At 44.8% G+C, this 24,634-nt stretch overlaps 1 protein-coding gene across 2 annotated transcripts in view; it reads left to right on the forward strand.

The window, feature by feature from the left end:
- YARS1 (tyrosyl-tRNA synthetase 1) overlaps positions 1-24,634 on the forward strand; it is a 54,209-nt gene that overhangs the window by 2,451 nt on the left and 27,124 nt on the right. For both annotated transcript variants that reach the window (XM_044286469.1, XM_044286468.1), the window contains exons 2-4: positions 11,168-11,262; positions 12,879-13,025; positions 13,120-13,295. In XM_044286469.1, coding sequence (XP_044142404.1) covers positions 11,206-11,262; positions 12,879-13,025; positions 13,120-13,295 — 380 coding nt within the window. In that variant the 5' untranslated portion in view covers positions 11,168-11,205. The remainder of the gene's footprint in view (positions 1-11,167; positions 11,263-12,878; positions 13,026-13,119; positions 13,296-24,634) is intronic.

Consider the following 24,634-nt stretch of genomic DNA (forward strand, 5'->3'; position numbering starts at 1 on the left):
TTGGTCTGAAGAGGTTAATGAAAGCACCTTGGAGGTGCCTTCATTAACCCCTCTCTAAACCAATAACTTTATACATGCCAAGGTGGTGCTTGCAGCCTCCATTAACCACTCTCTCTCCATCTGCCTCCCCCCAGCCTCTGATCTGCTTGCCCCAGCTTCTGATCTGACTCCCCCCCCCCAGCCTCTGATCTGCCTCCCCCCCCCAGCCTCTGATCTGCCTCCCCCCCAGCCTCTGATCTGCCTCCCCCCCAGCCTCTGATCTGCCTCCCCCCCAGCCTCTGATCTGCCCCCCCCCCCAGCCTCTGATCTGCCTCCCCCCCCAGCCTCTGATCTGCCTCCCCCCCCCCAGCCTCTGATCTGCCTCCCCCCCCAGCCTCTGATCTGCCTCCCCCCCAGCCTCTGATCTGCCTCCCCCCCAGCCTCTGATCTGCCTCCCCCCCCAGCCTCTGATCTGCCTCCCCCCCCAGCCTCTGATCTGCCTCCCCCCCCAGCCTCTGATCTGCCTCCCCCCCCAGCCTCTGATCTGCCTCCCCCCCCCAGCCTCTGATCTGCCTCCCCCCCCCCAGCCTCTGATCTGCCTCCCCCCCCCAGCCTCTGATCTGCCTCCCCCCCCCTCCCCCCAGCTTCTGATCTGCCTCCCCCCCCAGCCTCTGATCTGCCTCCCCCCCAGCCTCTGATCTGCCTCCCCCCCCAGCCTCTGATCTGCCTCCCCCCCCAGCCTCTGATCTGCCTCCCCCCCCAGCCTCTGATCTGCCTCCCCCCCCAGCCTCTGATCTGCCTCCCCCCCCAGCCTCTGATCTGCCTCCCCCCCCCCAGCCTCTGATCTGCCTCCCCCAGCCTCTGATCTCCCTCCCCCCCTCCCCCCAGCCTCTGATCTGCCTCCCCCCAGCCTCTGATCTCCCTCCCCCCCTCCCCCCAGCTTCTGATCTGCCTCCCCCCCTCCCCCCAGCCTCTGATCTGCCTCCCCAGCCTCTGATATGCCCCCTCTGGTAACGCAACCCCCCCTCCCTCCCCAGTATTAATCATTGGTGGCAGTGGCCACAGGGCCCCCCTCCTCCCCCCCATCATTGGTGGCAGTGTCAGTTCCGATCGGAGCCCCAGCAGTGTAATGCTGGGGCTCCGATCGGTTACCATGGCAGCCAGGAGTCACGCTACTGAAGTCCTGGCTGCCATGGTATGTTAGGTAGTGAGCAGACGATCAGCCGCATTAGGTACGCACGTGCGCTGTGGCCGGCCGGTCGCTCCTTCTTCTGTCTGGTGCGGCGGATTGCTAATGCTTACAGCATTAGCAATGCCGCCGCACAGACCTATGAGAAGGAGCGACCGACCGGCCACAGCCGCACGGGATTATAATGCGCTGCTCTCGGCTCACTAAATCATACCATGGCAGCCAGGACTTCATAGCGTCCTGGCAGTGCCATGGCTACCCGATCGGTAGACCGCGCATTAAGCACTGCTGGGCTCGGTCGTAACTGAACGCCACCAATGATGGGGGGAGGAGGGGGACCCATGTTGGATTTGCCGTCCACAGTCATTGGTACGCAGTGGCCACAGTCCCTCCCCTCCTCCTCCATACTCGTCCTCATTGTTCTTCACTGCAGCCGCGCACAGTGGGGAGGGAGAGGACTTCCCTCCTCCTCCCTCAGCTGTGCCGGGCTCAGTCACGCCTCTCTGGCCTCCGAGGACACGGAAGCGGTGAGTGAGACGCTTAATTTCACTCCCGCTCCGTGATCACGTGATCTGAACGATTCCTCGATGCAGGGAAACTGCATCGATGAATTTTTTGACTCGATTTAATCGAGTTATTCGAATAATCGTTTCAGCCCTAATATATATACACACTCACCTAAAGAATTATTAGGAACACCATACTAATACGGTGTTGGACCCCCTTTTGCCTTCAGAACTGCCTTAATTCTACGTGGCATTGATTCAACAAGGTGCTGATAGCATTCTTTAGAAATGTTGGCCCATATAGATAGGATAGCATCTTGCAGTTGATGGAGATTTGAGGGATGCACATCCAGGGCACGAAGCTCCCGTTCCACCACATCCCAAAGATGCTCTATTGGGTTGACATCTGGTGACTGTGGGGGCCATTTTAGTACAGTGAACTCATTGTCATGTTCAAGAAACCAATTTGAAATGATTCGAGCTTTGTGACATGGTGCATTATCCTGCTGGAAGTAGCCATCAGAGGATGGGTACATGGTGGTCATGAAGGGATGGATATGGTCAGAAACAATGCTCAGGTAGCCCGTGGCATTTAAACGATGGCCAATTGGCACTAAGGGGCACATTTCGCATTAATGAGAAATAGAACAGGTGTTCCTAATAATTCTTTAAAAGAATTATTAGGAACAGCTGTTCTATTTCTCATTAATGCGATTATCTAGTCAACCAATCACATGGCAGTTGCTTCAATGCATGTAGGGTTGTGGTCCTGGTCAAGACAATCTCCTGAACTCCAAACTGAATGTCAGAATGGGAAAGAAAGGTGGGCTACAACAGCAGAAGACCCCACTGGGTACCACTCATCTGCACTACAAATAGGAAAAAGAGGCTACAATTTGCTCACCAAAATTGGACTGTTGAAGACTGGAAAAATGTTGCCTGGTCTGATGAGTCTTGATTTCTGTTGAGACATTCAAATGGTAGAGTCCGAATTTGGCGTAAACCGAATGAGAACATGTATCCATCATGCCTTGTTACCACTGTGCAGGCTGCTGGTGGTGGTGGTGGTGTAATGGTGTGGGGGATGTTTTCTGGGCACACTTTAGACCCCTTAGTGCCAATTGGCCATCGTTTAAATGCCACGGGCTACCTGAGCATTGTTTCTGACCATGTCCATCCCTTCATGACCACCATGTACCCATCCTCTGATGGCTACTTCCAGCAGTATAATGCACCATGTCACAAAGCTTGAATCATTTCAAATTGGTTTCTTGAACATGACAATGAGTTCACTGTACTAAAATGGCCCCCACAGTCACCAGATCTCAACCCAATAGAGCATCTTTGGGATGTGGTGGAACGGGAGCTTCATGCCCTGGATGTGCATCCCTCAAATCTCCATCAACTGCAAGATGCTATCCTATCAATATGGGCCAACATTTCTAAAGAATGCTATCAGCACCTTGTTGAATCAATGCCACGTAGAATTAAGGCAGTTCTGAAGGCAAAAGGGGGTCCAACACCGTATTAGTATGGTGTTCCTAATAATTCTTTAGGTGAGTGTACGTTACACAGGTAAATAAACAATATATTATTTCTTGAAGTGTTTATGTGACCATAATTAACCGTAATTAACTTTTTGCCTTCGTAGCGTTAATGATGTCTAAATAAACTCATTTTACTATAGGTTTGTATATTGAGTGCCCCATTACTGGAAAAATTAAATTTTTTACAATAAAAAATTTAGACTACAGGAACATGTGGTCTTTTATAACGCACATAGATGCATATTTCTATCTACATATTTGACATTCAATGTTGTGCTTGAAATACAGGCCAGTGTTAAAGGGGGTATTCCCATCTCGGACAATGGGGGCCTATTGATTGAACCCTCCATTCATTTCCATTGGGCCACAAAAATATGCGAGCGATTGCTTTTTTATTTCCGTCGTCTCCATACAAGTGAAATGGAGTCTGGGCCCCGGTGCGCCCTACTTCATTTTTGGGGGCCCCATTCTCGATATAGGTGCGGGTATATCCTAGCGATATGCCCCCATTGTCTGAGATGTTAATACCATTTTAACTTTCTATATCCATTCCGAAAGCGCCCGATGAACGGCACTTTGTTCGCGTTGCATTCAGATAGTACACATAGCCTGCAGTATAACATGAACACTTGCCTGTCAATCAAGGATGGCATAGCGTCTAATGATGATTGACATGGAACACTTTAATCGGCAGATCAATAACCACTCTCCATCAGTGACTGAGGCTAATTTGCATTTGAAAATACTAATTGGATTTGTATTTGGACTTTACAAAAAAAAAAATAACCTCGGAGGTATTTTTTTAAAATAATATAACCTCTAATACAGTCAACGACAAAATGAGTACCTCCAAATGTTGTAAAAGTAGACTTCACACCAGGCAGATAGCTGTAGGCTGCCTGGGCATGCTGCGGAAAGTAGTTTTACAACTTCTGCTGGGCCGCATTTTGAGGATGCCTGTTCTAATACTCCAGCAATTACTTTTTTGGCTTTGGAATGTTCATGTTGTCGTGTATACTTCGTGTCATTTCTAATAGTCCTAATGTTTTATTTCTTACATGTTCAAAGAGGCCTAAAAAATAATATCGCTATGCCATCCTGCATTGTTTCAAACTGCCATAATAGAACTGGCGATAAAGGAAAAAATCCCAACATCATATTGCATACTTTTCCTCGAGATGTTGATCGAATAGTTTTGTGGCTATCACAGACCGGACAAAATTTTGAGGACATTCACGCTCTAGCTCGAAAAATAGAAGAAGGAAATACATCTAATAAGTATGTGATTTGTTCAGAGCACTTTGCTCCCGATTGTTATAGAGTGACTCACTATGGAAGAGCACTAAACCGGGATGCTATTCCTACCATATTTCCTGTTGCACGCCCAGGAGAGTCCATCATAGAAGAAAGTTTAAAAAAAAAAATGACACACTCCAGAAAACGAGTTCGTGAGATAGAATTGCCAACAACGAGCATTGTTGAAAATATAACATCATGTGAGTCACTTCAACAGGAGATTGTGAAGTATATCGACTCAAACCGATTATAATTTTAAAAAATTAAATTGTAGATTCACACTGAAGGCATCAAAACTATGAATTAACACATGTGGAATTATATACATAACAAAAAAGTGTGAAACAACTGAAAATATGTCATATTCTAGGTTCTTCAAAGTAGCCACCTTTTGCTTTGATTACTGCTTTGCACACTCTTGGCATTCTCTTGATGAGCTTCAAGAGGTAGTCACCTGAAATGGTTTTCACTTCACAGGTGTGCCCTGTCAGGTTTAATAAGTGGGATTTCTTGCCTTATAAATGGGGTCGGGACCATCAGTTCGCGTTTTGGAGAAGTCAGGTGATAGAGCTGATAGTCCTACTAAATAGACTGTTAGCTGCTTTTTTCTTGCCATAATAAAAATTCTAAGTAAAGAAAAACGAGTGGCAATCATTACTTTAAGAAATGAAGGTCAGTCAGTCCGAAAAATTATGAAAACTTTGAAAGTGTCCCCAAGTGCAGTCACAAAAACCATCAAGCGCTACAAAGAAACTGGCTCACATGCGGACCGCCCCAGGAAAGGAAGACCAAGAGTCACCTCTGCTGCGGAGGATAAGTTCATCCGAGTCACCAGCCTCAGAAATCGCAGGTTAACAGCAGCTCAGATTAGAGACCAGGTCAATGCCACACAGAGTTCTAGCAGCAGACACATCTCTAGAACAACTGTTAAGAGGAGACTGTGTGAATCAGGCCTTCATGGTAGAATATCTGCTAGGAAACCACTGCTAAGGACAGGCAACAAGCAGAAGAGACTTATTTGGGCTAAAGAACACAAGGAATGGACATTAGACCAGTGGAAATCTGTGCTTTGGTCTGATGAGTCCAAATTTGAGATCTTTGGTTCAAACCACCATGTCTTTGTGGGACGCATAAAAGGTGAATGGATGGACTCTACATGCCTGGTTCCCACCTGTGAAGCATGGAGGAGGAGGTGTGATGGTGTGGGGGTGCTTTGCTGGTGACACTGTTGGGGATTTATTCAAAATTGAAGGCATACTGAACCAGCATGGCTACCACAACATCTTGCAGCGGCATGCTATTCCATCCGGTTTGCGTCTACTTGGACCATCATTTATTTTTCAACAGGACAATGACCCCAAACACACCTACAGGCTGTGTAAGGGCTATTTGACCATGAAGGAGAGTGATGGGGTGCTGCGCCAGGTGACCTGTCCTCCACAGTCACCGGACCTGAACCCGCATTTCTGGGAACTCCTTCAAGACTGTTGGAAGACCATTTCAGGTGACTACCTCTTGAAGCTCATCAAGAGAATGCAAAGCAGTAATCAAAGCAAAAGGTGGCTACTTTGAACCTAGAATATGACATATTTTCAGTTGTTTCACACTTTTTTGTTATGTATATAATTCCACATGTGTTAATTCATAGTTTTGATGCCTTCAGTGTGAATCTACAATTTTCATAGTCATGAAAATAAAGAAAACTCTTTGTATGAGAAGGTGTGTCCAAACTTTTGGTCTGTACAGTATATATAGATATGTTTGATATATATCAATGTATGTGTGATATTTATTTATATGTGATATATATATTAATTTATTTATATGTGATATATAGATATAGGTGTAGGCTGACGTCATCGGCGCAGGCGCACTGAGAAAGGAGCGGACAAGCGATCATCCTTTTCTCAGAGCGCCTGCGCCGAATGAGGACCGTTACGGCGCAGGCGTGGGATTTCATGGGCAGACAGGGCCAGCGGGAGGAGGAGAGCGCTCGCTGGCCCTGTCTATCAAGTGGAGGAGGAGCATGTTTATAGTCCGAGGATGCGGCGGCTACCAGCAAGTAACCACCCAACTTGCTGGTAGTGAAGTAATTAGCATATTATAAAAGTATGATTTTTAAAGAAATTACAGCAGAGAGAGAAGTAAGGCCCCATGCACACGGCCGTGTTTCACAGCCGTGTGCAGGCCGTGGAACCGTGGCCTGGATCCCTCCTGAGAGCAGGAGCGCACGGTACGATCTATACCAGTGTATTACTGTACTGTGCCGGTAGCAGGGGGCGCACGGCGTCATAGCAACCAGTGACGCCGTGCGCTCCTGCTCTCAGGAGGGATCCAGGCCGCGGTTCCACGGCCCGCACACGGCTGTGAAAACACGGCCGTGTGCATGGGGCCTAAGAGTGATATATGTGGACTCAACTGACATTAGCAAATAGCTAATGTCCGATACTGAAAATGGCTAAATGGGGGGTGACAGAAGCCCTTTAAAATCGCAGTTTTAATGTCTGTTGGCATTAAAGCCCTTGACTTCAGGCTTGAAGTCAAGGGTAAGCGGCCTCCTTGCTTCAAGGCACGATAAGCCCGACCCTTACCCCTCTTCTCTACATTGTAATGGACATCTTGCCGGGACTGCGCTCTTCTCGCGCATGCGCCGTGCGCTGCCTGTTACAGCGCTATCCTGGCTCCCTCACTCACCGCCTACATTTTGCAGACAGCGCATGCGCCGTTCAGTTCCATCGCGTTTGCGCCCGGCTGTTGCTTCTCGTCTTTAGCGTGAGCGTGATCACTGGCTTTAGGCGCTGGAGAACGCACGCCAGTGATCACGCTCACGCTAAATACGAGAAGCGACTGCTGGGCGCAAGCACGGTGGAACTGAACGGCGCATGCGCAGTCTGAAAAATGAAGGCGGTGAGTAAGGGAGCTGGGATCGCTCTGTAACAGGCAGCGCACGGCACATGCGCAAGAGGAGCGCGGTCCCGGCATCACGGCAAGATGTCCATCACAATGTAGAGAGGAGGGGTAAGGGTCGGGCTTATCGTGCCTTGAAGCAAGGAGGCCGCTTCCCCCGTGAATTCAAGCCTGACTTGGAGAAGGTGCCAACAGACATTAAAACTGCGATTTTTAACAAATATGAGGGGAAAAAAATCATAACTAGCAACACTAACTGGGGGATACTTTAAAGGGACAGGCCGAATAAGCATAATTAGCTGTATATATGTATGCACAGGTCTTCTATTGTGTAATAAAAACATATAAGTCTAACCCCTGTCCACTTTATGAATACTGTAAAATGATGTTTTATAACCTGATAGAATTGCTTGTCTTTCTGCCCAAGGGGCGGCGTTTCAGCTTTACTTCTGCCCAGCCAGCCTCCCCCCAACCGCCGTTTTGAAGCTCATCAATATTCACTTCGCTGGGCGGCTTCTGCGCTGCTGAGAAAAGTGCCCGGCACAGGCACAGAACGCAGAGGCTGAAGCTGCCTCAAAGAAGCAGAGGTGACGCAGGCGCGATGTGATCCCGGCCAGTGAGGGTGCCGGGCACATGCGCCGGATCTCGGAACGTCGGGGACAGCAGAAGCCGCCCAGCAAAGTAAATATTGATGAGCTGGGCGGCGGTTGGGGGGCGGCTGCCTGTGCAGAAGTAAAGCTGAAACGCCGCCCCTTGGGCAGAAAGACGAGCAATTCTATCAGGTTATAAAACATCATTTTACAGTATTCATAAAGTGGACAGGGGTTAGACTTATATGTTTTTATTACACAATAGAAGACCTGTGCATACATATATACAGCTAATTATGCTTATTCGACCTGTCAGTGTCCCTTTAAGGTACTGTGGTTGGTTTAATATGTGTTTTCCAGGTGACAGGTTCCCTTTAATTACATGCAGTTACAAAAGTATTCCGATCCAGTTGCTGGTTTGAAAACTGCAGAATATTTTTCATGGGACAACCCCTTTAACATTACTTGGGTCTGTGTCATGTAGTGACATCATGGTGGATATCTATCAAAATTGGTGCAAAGGAAAACTCTGAAAAATGAAAGGTGAAATCTGGTTGGTTGCTATGGACAACTAAGCCAGTTCTACTTTACTCCAGTTTTGATAAATCAACCAACTTTTCAGAAGCCCTTGAGCCTCCTCTATGTGATCTCATACATGGCTTGACAAGCATTTTCTACTGGAGCCTCCCCAATGTCCATGGCAAAAAATAATTAGCTGCATATGACTGCTCTAGCCAATCACTGAGCAGCTGTCCGGTGGGGTAGTTGGGGTCGTCATGGTTGCAGCTTCGGCAGCCCCTGTGCAGCGGTGTATATGATCACTCCTGTCAACCTCACAGTCTGAATAGCATAGGGCTGGTTCACATTGCATTTTAGCCCCCCTCTGGCCTCTCCATTACATAGACATACCAGCCGTGTTTACTGTAGTGTGCGGCGGCGCAGCAGGCAGGAGCGCACGGCGTCACGGTTGCAACCCGTGGATCCGGCCGTGGCTCCATGCTGTCTCGGCGGCAGAGGGATCCAGTCGCACCGCGGTCCTCGCCTCCGGCACACGGCCCCACACGCTGTGAAACACGGCCGTGTGCATGGGGCCTAAGGCCCCTTGCAAACGAGCGATACGTATTAGGTCAGGATGCGTTCAGTTAAAAAAATGCGCGATTTCGAAAACAAGTTCATCCAGTTTTGCCTGCGATTGCGTTCAGTTTTTATCGCGCAGGTGAAATGCGCATTGATGCGTTTTTCACGTGCGTGATAAAAAACTGAAGGTTTACAAACAACATCTCTTAGCAGCCATCCGTGAAAAATGCATCGCATCTGCACTTGCTTGCGGATGCGATGCGGTTTTCACACAGCCCCATTCACTTCTATGGGGCCACCGTTGCGTGAAAAACGCAGAATATAGAACGTGCTGTGATTTTTCATGCAATGCACAAGTGATGTGCGAAAAACAACGCTCATGTACACAGCCCTATCGAAATGAATGGGTCCGGATTCAGTGCAGACGCAATGCATTTACATTGCACCCGTGCGGAATACTCGCTCGCCTAACACATTCACTTCAATCAGACATACAGGAGAAAAACTGGCTTAGTTGCCATTATCAACCAATCAGATTCCACCTTTCATTTTTCAGAGCTCCTTTGAAAAATGAAAGGTGGAATCTGATCGGTTGCTATGGGCACCTAAACTGGTTTTTCCTTGGCACAAATTTTGGTAAATCTCCCCACAGAGTCCTCAATTTGACCAGCTCGCCATTTATTTTTATTATTTATCCCATACAGAATAGCACAGTCTACTAACCTTTTCTGTCTGGTTAAAAAATATGGAAATGAATGGCAAGCGGATCAAACAGAGTTCAAAGCTGAATCCTTTGGACTCTGTGGGAGAGATTTATCAAAATTGGTGAAAGGAAAACTGGCTTAATTCCCATTAGCATCCAATCAGATTCCACCTTTCATCTTCAGAGCTCTGTAGGAAAATGGAAGGTGGAATCTGGTTACTATCGGCAACTAAGCCAGTTTTCCTTTGCACGGTTTTGATAAATTTTCCCCTGTATGTCTCTTGTGATGGGAATGAACATGTGAATGCTTTTTTATTTTTTTTTATTTTTTATTTTTCCCCCTTCAATCTCTTTTTATTGAAAATAACACAATAAATACAAAAAAGGAAGCCGCATGCAGGCAACATATGAACTTTTAAGTTATAAATCGCCCCCAGTCTCAGCAGTTGAAAGAAGTTCCTTAAGACGACACCTTGTCCATTTGAAGGTAATGACACCTGTTAATGATTAGGACATTCAAAGAGCAGATCTGTCCCATTGCGGGAGTAAGGGCAATCAAGTGTGACATGTGAATGCTGTTTTTGATTATTCCAACATATACCCCCTGATGGAAAGGCCAGTGGGGTGAAACCTGATCAAGCACAAATGCCGGCTGATGGCCATATAAAAAAAAACGTTGCCTGCAATGTTTTTTGCTCTGCAGAAGGCCTCATGCACACGACCGCTCAGTTTTTTTGCGGTCCACAAAAAAAACCGGAAGCCGCCCATGTGCCTTCCGCAATTTGCGGAACGGAACGGGCGGCCCATTGTAGAAATGCCTATTCTTGTCCGCAAAACGGACAAGAATAGGACATGTTATATTTTTTTTTGCGGAGCTACTGAACGGAGCAACGGATGCGGACAGCACATGGAGTGCTGTCCGCATATTTTGCGGCCCCATTGAAGTGAATGGGTCCGCATCCGAGCTGCAAAAACTGCGGCTCGGATGCGGGCCAAAACAACGGTCGCGTGCATGAGGCCGAAGCCTGACATTTATGGTGGAAATCAGCTGGATCACTGCCAGAATTCCTTGCCATCAGTGGGGATCCAGCACAGAGCAGCCTGCCGAATCTCCTAAACAGAGATGTCAGCGTGGCCTAACCTGACAGATTTGTGACTTCTCCCGCTCAAGGTCCGGAAGTGATGTTTAGTGGCTGAAATGCCGCATGACCTGTGCTCACGTGGCCTATTATCATGTACACATTTCTGTAGAAGACTTGGGTCTCATACTCCTCATGTGTTTTCAGTGTATTTGTGGGATGTTGTCTACGATGGACTGACGGCTTGTCTATATGAAGAAGTTTATATTATAATATGCTCTTTTTTTTTGTCAGCATCCTTATATTGGATTGGGCCCTGCAAACAAGTCAGAATGGGTGAATGTCTGACCCCTGAAGGAAAACTACAGCTTGTTACACGCAACCTGCAGGTCTGTACATTTTACTTACCGTTTTACTTAATAATTCAGGTCATTTTAACCCTTTTGCGCAGTTTCTAGCTGGGACATTTTTCACACTTTTGACAAGTAAATAGACTAAAACCTACTCCCCCACACACACACCCATTTATTTTCTGAAAGTAGAGCCCCAACACACTGTCCAAATGCCACTGAGCTCTTTATACACACAGACCCTTTCTTGCAACTTTGCATTAAATTGTAATTTTTCAAAAAATATCACAAACTTTTATATTATTGGGTAAAAGTGTGACCCAAGCAGAAAGTTATATGCACGCTTAAAAATAATATTTTTAGTATGTGCAGACTTCATACACACTTTTACACAGACCAAAAATCGGGTTGATTATTGGGGATGAGCATTTAAAGAAATGCTTGTTCTCCATAACAGGTTCACTAAAATTTTAGGGGCAGTTCACACTGTTTTTTTTAAAACACACTTAAAAAAAAAAAAAATCAGCACAGAATCTGCATATTATATTTTTTTTTTTTCAGCGTGAAAAAACGCAGTTTTTGGCGTTTTTTTTTCTTTTTAACTAATGGGTGTTCAGTACAAAACTGTTTTTTAAACAGATCTGCGGCAAAAAAGTGCATGGAAAACGCACAAAAAATTCATGGATTTAGGCCTCTTGTACACAAACTTGTGCTGGCCATGCCTGGGTTGCGAACCGCAAATTGCGGTCTGCAATGCACAGGCACCGACCGTGGGGATGCCGCATGCGGATCGCAACCCTATTCACTTGACGGAGGTCCGCAATCCGTCTGTCCTGCAAAAAGATAGGACAATTCCTCTCTTTTTGCAGAACGGAACCCCACGAAATCACTCTGTAGTGCTTCTGTAGTGTTCTGTTCCGTATCTCCGGATTTGCCACTGAGTCTGCATCCGTGATGCGGAATGCACACGGCCGGTGCCCCGTGTATTGCAGATCCGCCGTATGCAGCCGCAATACTGCCACGGGGGGCACACTGTCATGTGCAAGAGGCCTTACATAGAGCAGGTTTTTTTTTTTTTTGCTCCCTTTTCATTTCAATTCAGTGCTGCCTCTGCCCCAAGATAGTGCATGCTACTTCCCATTGAAATGAACAGGAGGCTGTTTTGAGACATTTTTTGGAGCTGATTTTGAGGCAGAACCACTCTAAAATCAGAGCCAGAGAACTCAGTGTGAACTGGCCTTATAACTTTTGTTTATTTTAACGGCAGCATGGTTAAGTAATTTTACATCATTTTATGGTGCTAGACATGAAAGTAACATTGAAAATACAAGATTAAAAAAAAGGAAAATTGCAATAATATACAGTATATATAAAGTACAGGTGAAGCCAAATCAGTTGCAGAATATTTGCTGATCAAAAAAAGTGGGGATCCAGCAGAAGAATACCAGCGTAAACGTGGAGAACCTTAAGAAAACTAAAAATATAATCCACTACCAGACTACGTTTTTTTAAAATGCAATAATTAGTTATCTCTGCTCGCTCCTCGACTTCTGTGCTCGAAACGAGCTCTGGATTGTGAAATGTCGCATTTGAATTTGGCTATGCATGTTGCGTGTGTTCCCGGATCTCTGATTTGTGCATTCTTTGTGTTCTAGGAAGTTCTAGGCGAGGACAAGCTAAAAGAACTCCTAAAGGAGCGGGAGCTTAAAGTATACTGGGGCACAGCCACTACAGGAAAACCTCATGTAGCTTATTTTGTTCCAATGTCCAAAATTGCTGACTTCCTAAAGGCTGGTTGTGAGGTAGGTACTGACTTCCCAAGTGTAAAATTGGACCAGAACGAAAGAAAATGGGACATGCTTTCTATCTATATATGTGTTTGGTTTTTGTCTCTAGGTAACAATCTTGTTTGCAGACCTCCATGCCTATCTAGATAATATGAAGGCACCTTGGGAGCTGCTGGAGCTTCGCACCCGCTATTATGAGAACGTTATCAAAGCCATGCTACAAAGTATTGGAGTACCTTTGGAGAAACTGCACTTTGTTAGAGGGACTGACTACCAGCTTAGCAAGTAAGTGAATCCATCCTATATACGTGCATTATCGGCACATTCAATCTTCCATCTCTGTATTCTCTTGTTGTATATCCTCAATGTCTTAACCCTTCCTGAACAGAGAGGTGGCAGAGCATGCGTGGCTGTCTCCATTGACTTCCATGGAAGGTCCAAAAATAGCTGAGCATGAGCTCCTCTTTTGGGTTAGAGGTCTCTGTTTTAGTGAGCTGGCTGCCTCTGAAGCTGCAGCATCTTTTCTGCTTCTCACCACACCAGGGACACCAGCAGAGAGAGGCAGCACTGAGCATGTGTGTCCACCTTGGCACATTTACTAAGGTGGTCACAGAAAGGCTGTTCAGTAGAAACAGGTGGAGCTATTCTAATATAACTCTTTGAATATTTAAAGATAGAAGCGTTATTTTTAATAAGTGGAAATACAAATAATGTTTATGATTATGGACTATATTCTTCATGGGCAAGCACTTTAACCTTCAATTTAAAAAAATAAAGTATATTCAGGTTTGAGCAAATAAGTCGGTGCTACTTATTGGGGGTGCTTTAGTGGCTGAGTATATATAAACTGTAAGAAAAACTTTAACTGTACATAATAAACGTTCACTATCAACACAACAAACCATAAGCATAAGGCCTCATGCACACGGACGTTTTTTTTCACGGTCCGCAAAACGGGGTTCCGTTGGTCGGTGATCCGTGACCGTTTTTCCGTCCGTGGGTCTTCCTTGATTTTTGGAGGATCCACGGACATGAAAAAAAAGTCATTTTGGTGTCCGCCTGGCCGTGCGGAGCCAAACGGATCCGTCCTGAATTACAATGCAAGTCAATGGGGACGGATCCGTTTGATGTTGACACAATATGGTGCCATTTCAAACGGATCCGTCCCCATTGACTTTCAATGTAAAGTCTGGAGTTCTGTTATACCATCGGATTGGAGTTTTCTCCAATCCGATGGTATATTTTAACTTGTAGCGTCCCCATCACCATGGGAACGCCTCTATGTTAGAATATACTGTCGGATATGAGCTACATCGTGAAACTCATTTCCGACAGTATATTCTAACACAGAGGCGTTCCCATGGTGATGGAGACGCTTCAGGTTAGAATATACAAAAAAACTGTGTACATGACTGTCCCCTGCTGCCTGGCAGGTGCTGCCAGGCAGCAGGGGGCAGACCCCCCCCTTGTTTTTAACTCATTGGTGGCCAGTGGGCCCCCCCTCCCCTGTTGTTAACTCGTTGGTGGCCAGTGTGCGCACCCCCCTCCCTCCCTCTATTGTAATAATAGCATTGGGGCCAGTGTGCGCGCCCCCCCCTCCCTCCCTCTATTGTAATAATAGCATTGGGGCCAGTGTGCGCGCCCCCCCAACCCCCCCCCCCTCCCTCCCTCTATTGTAATAATAGCATTGGGGCCAGTGTGCCCCCCCCCCCCCCCCGATCATCGGTGGCAGCGGAGTAGAAGATTCATACTTACCTGGCTGCTGGCTGCTGCGATCTCTGTGTCCGGCCGGGAGCTCCTCCTACTGGTAAGTGACAGGTCTGTGCGGCGCATTGCTGTCACTTACCAGTAGGAGGAGCTCCCGGCCGGACGCAGACATCGCAGCAGCCAGCAGCCAGGTAAGTATGAAAATCTTCTACTCCGCTGCCACCGATGATCGGGGGGGGGTCTGCGCACACTGGCCCCAATGCTATTATTACAATAGAGGGAGGGGGGTTGGGGGGGTGCGCACACTGGCCCCAATGTATTAAAACAATAGAGGGAGGGAGGGGGGGGGTTGGGGGGGCGCGCGCACACTGGCCCCAATGTATTAAAACAATAGAGGGAGGGAGAGAGGGGGGTGCGCACACTGGCCACCAACGAGTTAACAACAGGGGAGGGGGGGGGGCGCACAATGATATTCAAACTGGGGAGGGGGGGGGGTCTGCCCCCTGCTGCCTGGCAGCCCTGATCTCTTACAGGGGGATATGATAGTACAATTAACCCCTTCAGGTGCCGCACCTGATGGGGTTAATTGTACTATCATATCCCCCTGTAAGAGATCGGGTGCTGCCAGGCAGCAGGGGGCAGTCTTGTACACAGTTTGTAGTGTATTCTAACTAGAAGCGTCCCATCACCATGGGAACGCCTCTGTGTTAGAATATACTGTCGGATCTGAGTTTTCACGAAGTGAAAACTCAGCTCTGAAAAAGCTTTTATGCAGACGGATCTTCGGATCCGTCTGTATGAAACTAAAACCTACGGCCACGGATCACGGACACGGATGCCAATCTTGTGTGCATCCGTGTTCTTTCACGGACCCATTGACTTGAATGGGCCCGTGAACCGTTGGCCGTGAAAAAAATAGGACAGGTCATATTTTTTTCACGGCCAGGAAACACGGCTCACGGATGCGGCTGCCAAACGGTGCATTTTCCGATTTTTCCACGGACCCATTGAAAGTCAATGGGTCCGTGAAAAAAAACGGAAAACGGCACAACGGCCACGGATGCACACAACGGTCGTGTGCATGAGGCCTAAGGCAGGGAGGCACTGTGGATAGTGTCTTCCAATTAGCTATCCATGCCATTTAGGGCACCTTTACATGTTGCAGATTTTGTTGCAGAAATTTTGGCGACTGAAAATCGGTTCCATTCCCTTGGATGGAGCGTAACCCTTTGTCTACCAGCTCCGTACATTCACGCTGCTGTAGCGATAGGCAAACATGGCGCCCGCTCGCACGTGCAGTGGGCGTCATGGCCGGCAGGTCTCTGCTGTTTCAAACAGCAGAGACCTCACTTCCTTCTGGGATTCGCATCCCCACCTATCCCTTGGTTGAACTTGATGGACTTACCGGTAAGTCTTTTTTCAACCGTATTAACTATGTAACCATGTAATTATCACAACCGGCAATAATGCCAATCTCTGTAATTAAAGCCTTTAGATGCCGTGATCAAGTGAGATCACGACATCTAAAGTGTCAAAAACCCAGAAGCTCGCGCTTCCAGAAATCTTACCGACATCCTCTGTGGCCAGTGAGGATGCCGGTAATTGGTTTGAATGCACTGGGTCTCACTGCAGAGACCCAGGGCATTCATGCTGCAATTCTTATTTTGGCAACCAGGTTGAAGGCCAACATAAGAAATGAGCAATAGTCAGTAATTTAGTAAAATTCAGTGCAATTTAAAAATTAAATTGTTCAAGATTAAAAAATAAAGAATGCATTTTGTAGGCTCGTATATGAGCTTCTAAATCATTGCAAAAAAAGTAAAATAAAACTGTAGAAATAATAAATAAAAAAATACCTAAATAACAAAAAATATAAATATCTTAGGTATAACCACGACCTAAAACGCCTGTACTATTAAAATATAAAAATATTTTTCCAATACTGCGAATGGTGTAATGGGAAAAAGGGTCAAAATGTCCAATTTGTCATGTTTTTTTCATTGCTTCTCTTACCCCCAATTTTTTTTATTAAATGTGATTAAAAAGCCACACACACTCCAAAATAGTATCAATAAAAACTACGAGTCCCCACACAGCTCAGTTATGGTGATGTAAAAAAAGTTTGTTTTTCAAAGTTTAAATGTATTTTTACACTATTTAGACATAAAAAACCTATACATATGGGGTATCGTTGTAATTGTACTGTCACAGAGAATGAAGGGCACAGGTCAGTTTTGCCGCCAACAGAACGCCGTGGGAACAAAACCCATAAAATGGTGGAGGAATAGCGTTTTTTCCCAATTCAACCTAATTTGGAATTTTTTTACCGCTTCCCACTACATTTGTATGCCATAATTAATGGTGGCATTAGAAAGCACAAATTGTCCTGAAAAAAAATAAGCCCTCATACAGCTATGTGAAAGGAAATCTAAAAAAGTTGTCTCCAGAAAAATAGGAAAGAAAAATGAAAACGAAAAAACCTCTGGTATCCTAAGGGTTAAAGTAGTCCACACACTTGCCACCTCATTCAAATGAATGGAACTGATTTTCAGTCTCAGAAATTTCTGCAACAAAATCCACACTGTGTGAGGGCACCCCCTACTTTTAGGGTTCTGGTCTGTTATGTGAAGAGTTAAAGGTGTATTCCAGTTTTAGGAAATTGATCTATCCACAGGATAGTCATCAATTTCAGATCAGTTGGCACCCTGCCTATCAACTGTTTGTCCCAATCCAGTAAATAGGACAAAAAGGTGTAATTACACTGCACCACCACTACAATGTTGATGGCATGCAGGTAAACATTGAAGAGAACGCAGGGCTTGCACAAGCACTGCAGCCCCATCAAACAGCTGATCGTCAGGGGTGCCAAAAGTCAGACCCCCACCGATCTGATATTGATGACCTTTCCTTATCATAAATAAATAGATGAGGGGGCACACTCAAAAGGAAAACACTGTTGGATGATGTAAATTTAATTTATTAAAAATAATATAAAAACAAACCCCTAAAATACACATAAAACATATACATCAAAATATCTGAATATGAAATATGCAGCAACCAAATGCATGAGAATATAACAAAAACACCAGTGTCCCGCTTGGATTTGTAGATATAAATGTAAATATAGCGATCACTGCAGTATAGTTGAATATCTACCACACAAGGCAATCTAATTGGAAATTGATGGAAACAGCACTGTGGCCCTTTAAGGTTGATGTTAGAAGGCCCGCATTATGCTGCTGCTATAGTGCCGTGATTTTAAACAGTGTTCCAATTAGGAATAGAATGTAGGTGCCTTTTTCCTTGATTATCAGGATTCAGTGTCCTTAGATATATGTATCCACTTAGGCTGCTAGTGGTGGCTTGGATTAAAGATCAAAGTCCAATACTTCGTTTTATGCAGAGCTGCGTATATACCCTCCAAAGTTACTTACTGGTTCTTGCCGCTGTGACTTCTTATCCTTACCCCTTCTTGCTGCGAGACTGCAGCGCTGGTATCCCAGGTGGCCGTACACGGCCGGCTGTGGCGTCCCACGTGACCTGGTCTCTGGGGTTCCGGGTAGACGCTTGTCTATGACGTCACTGTTTGTGCGGCTGTAACTTTAATATTGGAGGTGAACCGATGATGTTTGTAGACCGCTAGTATTTTTCGATGATGTTTGGCGATCTAGCTGATGTTGGGGTTCCTTTCTTTGTTGGTTAGAATCCGCGCTCACTCTGATATGCCAGACGCGTTTCGAGGTATTACACCTCTTCCTCAGTGGCCACCGAGTGAGTGGATTCTCACTCCTTAAATACCGTATAGTCCCACCCATCAATCAACTCTCGTATGTATAATCTAATGAGTGGGATGGATTTGATTGCTGTTTTTCTTCCATCATGATATAAAATAGCAAAATTTAAATTCACATTGAATAATAACAGTATAAATATAATTTAAAACATATTAAACACTTATATGAGTGGTCTGCATAATCAAGACCTGATTTTCGAAGAAACCGCATTGAAACCGCATCAGTGTGAATTGTGTCTCACATGCGGTTTTTGTATTTTTATATTCAGCAGGATATAATGGTCCCTTTTAGGGTCAATAGACCCAAAAACGCATCCACCAATGTTGTCATTTGGTGCGTCTTTGTGCTTCCTCGTTATCAGTACCTATTTTTGAGGGGTAGCATGTGGGGGAAGCTGCCTGGTGGGGAGGGGAGACCACAGTGTCTATAACTGACTAATCTGTGGTGTCTCATCCCCACCAAGCAGCCCACCCCCATTCACAGGAATCCGAATACTTCCATCTCCGCATTTAGCCCCCTTGGGACGATGGTATCGTACTCAAAAATTCTGCGGGATTCTTGTCTCGACATGTGAGCAATGTGGTTTCCTCCTCTCCACAATTTTTTGACCCTTTCTATGGCTGTAAATTTGAGGCTGGTTGGATCACAATTGTGTTGGATCTTAAAATGTTTCGATAGGGAGTGTGTTTCTAAACCTTTCTTTATATTTGCCACATGTTCAGCTACCCTCTTTTTGAGTGTCCTTTTAGTTCTCCCTATATATTGTTTTTTACATCCACATTCCAGCAGGTATATCACGTCTGTAGAGTCGCAGGTCAAACATTCTTGTATTTCTACACTGAATGTATTAACTGTGGATGTTACCCTACTTGTTTTTTTGGGGAAGCTAGTGATTTTGCAGTTGGAGCATCTCCCACACTTGAAGAATCCATTGGTTGTCAGCCAATTCTTTTGTTTATGTTGTTGTTGACTATCCATTTTAATTTTGACAGTTGGTGCTACTTTGCCTGCTAGGTTATTCGCTCTTGTATATGTTATTTTTGGCACATCACTTAACAGTGGGCCAATTAATTTATCATTTAGCAGGTGTTCCCAATGTTTTCGGATGGTTCTTTCTATCATTTTATGTTGGGAACTAAACGGGAGAATGATTCTTATTTCTTCATCTCGTATTTGTGATGGACCTATCTCAAAGAAGCTCTTCCTGTCCATCTTTTTTACTTTCTCTAGAGATTTTTCTATAATCTGAATTGGATAGTCTCTTTCCACAAATTGTTGTTTCAAGCCAGTGGCCTCTTCATCAAACTTGCTATCAACCGTGCAGTTTCGCTTTAATCTGCGAAACTGGCTGGTTGGTATATTGATCAGCCATCGGGGAAGATGGCAACTAGCAAATCTGATGAAGCTATTTTTGGCCACTGGCTTGAAAAAAGTATTGCATTGTAGCTGATTACCTTTAATCCATATTTCTAAATCCAGGAATTCAACTTTCTCTTTACTGGTAATTGGACTGAATATCAGATTGTTATCATTTTTGTTTATATCACTGAGGAATAAATTGAGGGATTCAGCTGTATTGCACCAAATGAACAGGATATCGTCAATGTACCGCCGCCACAGCACCAGATCCGTCCCCAGCCTGGGCAAGATGACTTCCTTCTCCCATTGGGCCAAAAAGAGGTTGGCATAGCTGGGGGCGAATCTGGTGCCCATGGCGGTGCCGGTACATTGAAGATAAAACTCCTGCTCAAAAGCAAAATAATTGTGAGTGAGGATATATCTTACTCCATCTAATAGGAACCCTAATTGCTCCACAGAGAGTCCTCCTCCTGACAATTGTTGGTGCAGTGCCTGAATCCCCCTGGTATGTTCAATAATTGTATAGAGAGATCCGACATCAAGTGTCCCCAAGATCCACCCATCCGTCCAAGTGACCTCTTCCAGAGTTTTAATAATGTCTGTAGTGTCACGAATGTACGATGGCACTTGTTTGACATAAGGTTGAAGCCACTGATCTATATATTTGGACAGATTACATGATATAGATTGAATGCCCGACACAATCGGGCGACCTGGCGGTGTATCCAGGCTTTTGTGGATCTTGGGGACACAATAGAACATCGGAACCCTCCTCTCAGTGTCCAGAATAAACCTGGATTCCTGGTCAGAAAGAAATTCAGCTTCTACCCCCCTTACACAATAATTTTTAAGAATATTGTAGTATTCTTGTGTTGGGTCTCCTTTTAATTTTTGGTAGGTATTGCCAGATCTTAGCTGTCTATAGCATTCTTCTATGTAGTCTACTTTATTTAATATTACTACAGCTCCGCCTTTGTCTGCGGGCCTAATGACAATATCATTTGTTTCCTGTAGGGATTTGATGGCTTTAATTTCTTCTCTGTTTAGATTTGAATTTATCCTGCGACTCTTTATTTTTCTTATATCACGTTCCACATTGTTCTTAAATGTGGCCATTTCGTTGCTGATTTCCTGCCTAGGATATTTCTTCGATCTAACCTTAAGATCTGTATGTGGATATTTCTTTACATTGCTACCCATATCTATCTCTCTATTGATTGGGTTTTTAAGGAAGTATTTTTTAAGACATAGGCGTCTAATAAATTTCTCAACTCCTATGTATGTGGCAAATTTATCCATAGGGTTGGTAGGAGCAAATTTTAGCCCTTTATTGAGAAGTTGCACTTGAGTTTCTGTAAGTGTGGTGTCACTGATATTTATTATATTAGTGATTGGCATTTTTATCTCTTGTGTTTTCGTCTTTTGTGCATGTCGTCCCCTTCGTATTCTTCGTTGTGATTGTATTTTTGTGATCTGTTCAGTATTGGTGTGTATTGGTGTGCTGTGTCTTGATAATGTTTGTACTCCTGTCTGTGTGTTTGGTAGTGTCCTCTGTTTTGTGTGTGTTCCCTCGGACGATCCCTCAGGTTGTAGTCGTGAACATGGTTCTGTGTTGTGTACATATGTTTCTTTGTCTCTTGATTAAAGCGCAGATTAAAGCGAAACTGCACGGTTGATAGCAAGTTTGATGAAGAGGCCACTGGCTTGAAACAACAATTTGTGGAAAGAGACTATCCAATTCAGATTATAGAAAAATCTCTAGAGAAAGTAAAAAAGATGGAAAGGAAGAGCTTCTTTGAGATAGGTCCATCACAAATACGAGATGAAGAAATAAGAATCATTCTCCCGTTTAGTTCCCAACATAAAATGATAGAAAGAACCATCCGAAAACATTGGGAACACCTGCTAAATGATAAATTAATTGGCCCACTGTTAAGTGATGTGCCAAAAATAACATATACAAGAGCGAATAACCTAGCAGGCAAAGTAGCACCAACTGTCAAAATTAAAATGGATAGTCAACAACAACATAAACAAAAGAATTGGCTGACAACCAATGGATTCTTCAAGTGTGGGAGATGCTCCAACTGCAAAATCACTAGCTTCCCCAAAAAAACAAGTAGGGTAACATCCACAGTAATACATTCAGTGTAGAAATACAAGAATGTTTGACCTGCGACTCTACAGACGTGATATACCTGCTGGAATGTGGATGTAAAAAACAATATATAGGGAGAACTAAAAGGACACTCAAAAAGAGGGTAGCTGAACATGTGGCAAATATAAAGAAAGGTTTAGAAACACACTCCCTATCGAAACATTTTAAGATCCAACACAATTGTGATCCAACCAGCCTCAAATTTACAGCCATAGAAAGGGTCAAAAAATTGTGGAGAGGAGGAAACCACATTGCTCACATGTCGAGACAAGGAATCCCGCAGAATTTTTGAGTACGATACCATCGTCCCAAGGGGGCTAAATGCGGAGATGGAAGTATTCGGATTCCTGTGAATGGGGGTGGGCTGCTTGGTGGGGATGAGACACCACAGATTAGTCAGTTATAGACACTGTGGTCTCCCCTCCCCACCAGGCAGCTTCCCCCACATGCTACCCCTCAAAAATAGGTACTGATAACGAGGAAGCACAAAGACGCACCAAATGACAACATTGGTGGATGCGTTTTTGGGTCTATTGACCCTAAAAGGGACCATTATATCCTGCTGAATATAAAAATACAAAAACCGCATGTGAGACACAATTCACACTGATGCGGTTTCAATGCGGTTTCTTCGAAAATCAGGTCTTGATTATGCAGACCACTCATATAAGTGTTTAATATGTTTTAAATTATATTTATACTGTTATTATTCAATGTGAATTTAAATTTTGCTATTTTATATCATGATGGAAGAAAAACAGCAATCAAATCCATCCCACTCATTAGATTATACATACGAGAGTTGATTGATGGGTGGGACTATACGGTATTTAAGGAGTGAGAATCCACTCACTCGGTGGCCACTGAGGAAGAGGTGTAATACCTCGAAACGCGTCTGGCATATCAGAGTGAGCGCGGATTCTAACCAACAAAGAAAGGAACCCCAACATCAGCTAGATCGCCAAACATCATCGAAAAATACTAGCGGTCTACAAACATCATCGGTTCACCTCCAATATTAAAGTTACAGCCGCACAAACAGTGACGTCATAGACAAGCGTCTACCCGGAACCCCAGAGACCAGGTCACGTGGGACGCCACAGCCGGCCGTGTACGGCCACCTGGGATACCAGCGCTGCAGTCTCGCAGCAAGAAGGGGTAAGGATAAGAAGTCACAGCGGCAAGAACCAGTAAGTAACTTTGGAGGGTATATACGCAGCTCTGCATAAAACGAAGTATTGGACTTTGATCTTTAATCCAAGCCACCACTAGCAGCCTAAGTGGATACATATTTTTAAGGACACTGAATCCTGATAATCAAGGAAAAAGGCACCTACATTCTATTCCTAATTGGAACACTGTTTAAAATCACGGCACTATAGCAGCAGCATAATGCGGGCCTTCTAACATCAACCTTAAAGGGCCACAGTGCTGTTTCCATCAATTTCCAATTAGATTGCCTTGTGTGGTAGATATTCAACTATACTGCAGTGATCGCTATATTTACATTTATATCTACAAATCCAAGCGGGACACTGGTGTTTTTGTTATATTCTCATGCATTTGGTTGCTGCATATTTCATATTCAGATATTTTGATGTATATGTTTTATGTGTATTTTAGGGGTTTGTTTTTATATTATTTTTAATAAATTAAATTTACATCATCCAACAGTGTTTTCCTTTTGAGTGTGCCCCCTCATCTATTTATTTACGGTATATCAATTTTTTGGTCTTGAGGGTAAGGCCGGAGGGTGAGCACCTTTCCATACGAAATAGCAGTGAGCCGCTGTATCCCTTTATTCTTTCCTTATCATAGGTCATCAATATCATGAAACCAGAATACCCCTTTTTGACGTCCAATGAAAGTATTCTGAGACTGTAGAGCAGGGTTCCTTAACTCCAGTCCTCAGGGCCCACCTACCAGTCTAAGTATTAATCAGGTGATGTAATTTGTGTACATGCACAGGTATTCTGTGGGATATTCTCAAATCATGACCGGCAGGACTGGAGGTGAGGAACACTGCTGTAGAGCACACAATAAAATGGCACCAGTTATTGTTTGTATAATGAACAGTTAGGCCTCTTTCACACAAACCATACGGATGCGCTCAGGCTGCGTTCAGTGAAACTCGCACCATTTTGCAAGCAAATTCAGTCAGTTTTGTCTGCAATTGCGTTCAGTGTTTGTTTTTTTCCACGCGGGTGCAATCAGTATTGATGCGTGAAAAAAAACGGAAGACTTATAAACAACATCTCCTAGCAGCCATCAGTGAAAAACGCATTGCATCCGGACTACATCCAGGTTACATCCGGATGCAATACGTTTTTCACTGAAGCCCCATTCACTTCTATGGGGCCAGGGCTACGTGAAAAACGCAGAATATAGAACATGCTGCGATTCTCACACAACGCAGAAATGATGTGCACAGACCCATCAAAATGAATGGATCAGGATTCAGTGCGGGTGCTATGCGTTTACTTCATGCATTGCACACGTGCAGAAAACTCGCTCGTGTGAAAGGGGCCTTTAAAGGGCTTGTCCAATGACAACCACATACAGAAAGAATACAGAAAGGTGAAGCCCTGTCTTTTATTAGTAGG

This window comes from Bufo gargarizans, chromosome 3 (assembly GCF_014858855.1).
Source record: "Bufo gargarizans isolate SCDJY-AF-19 chromosome 3, ASM1485885v1, whole genome shotgun sequence".
NCBI lineage: Eukaryota > Metazoa > Chordata > Amphibia > Anura > Bufonidae > Bufo > Bufo gargarizans.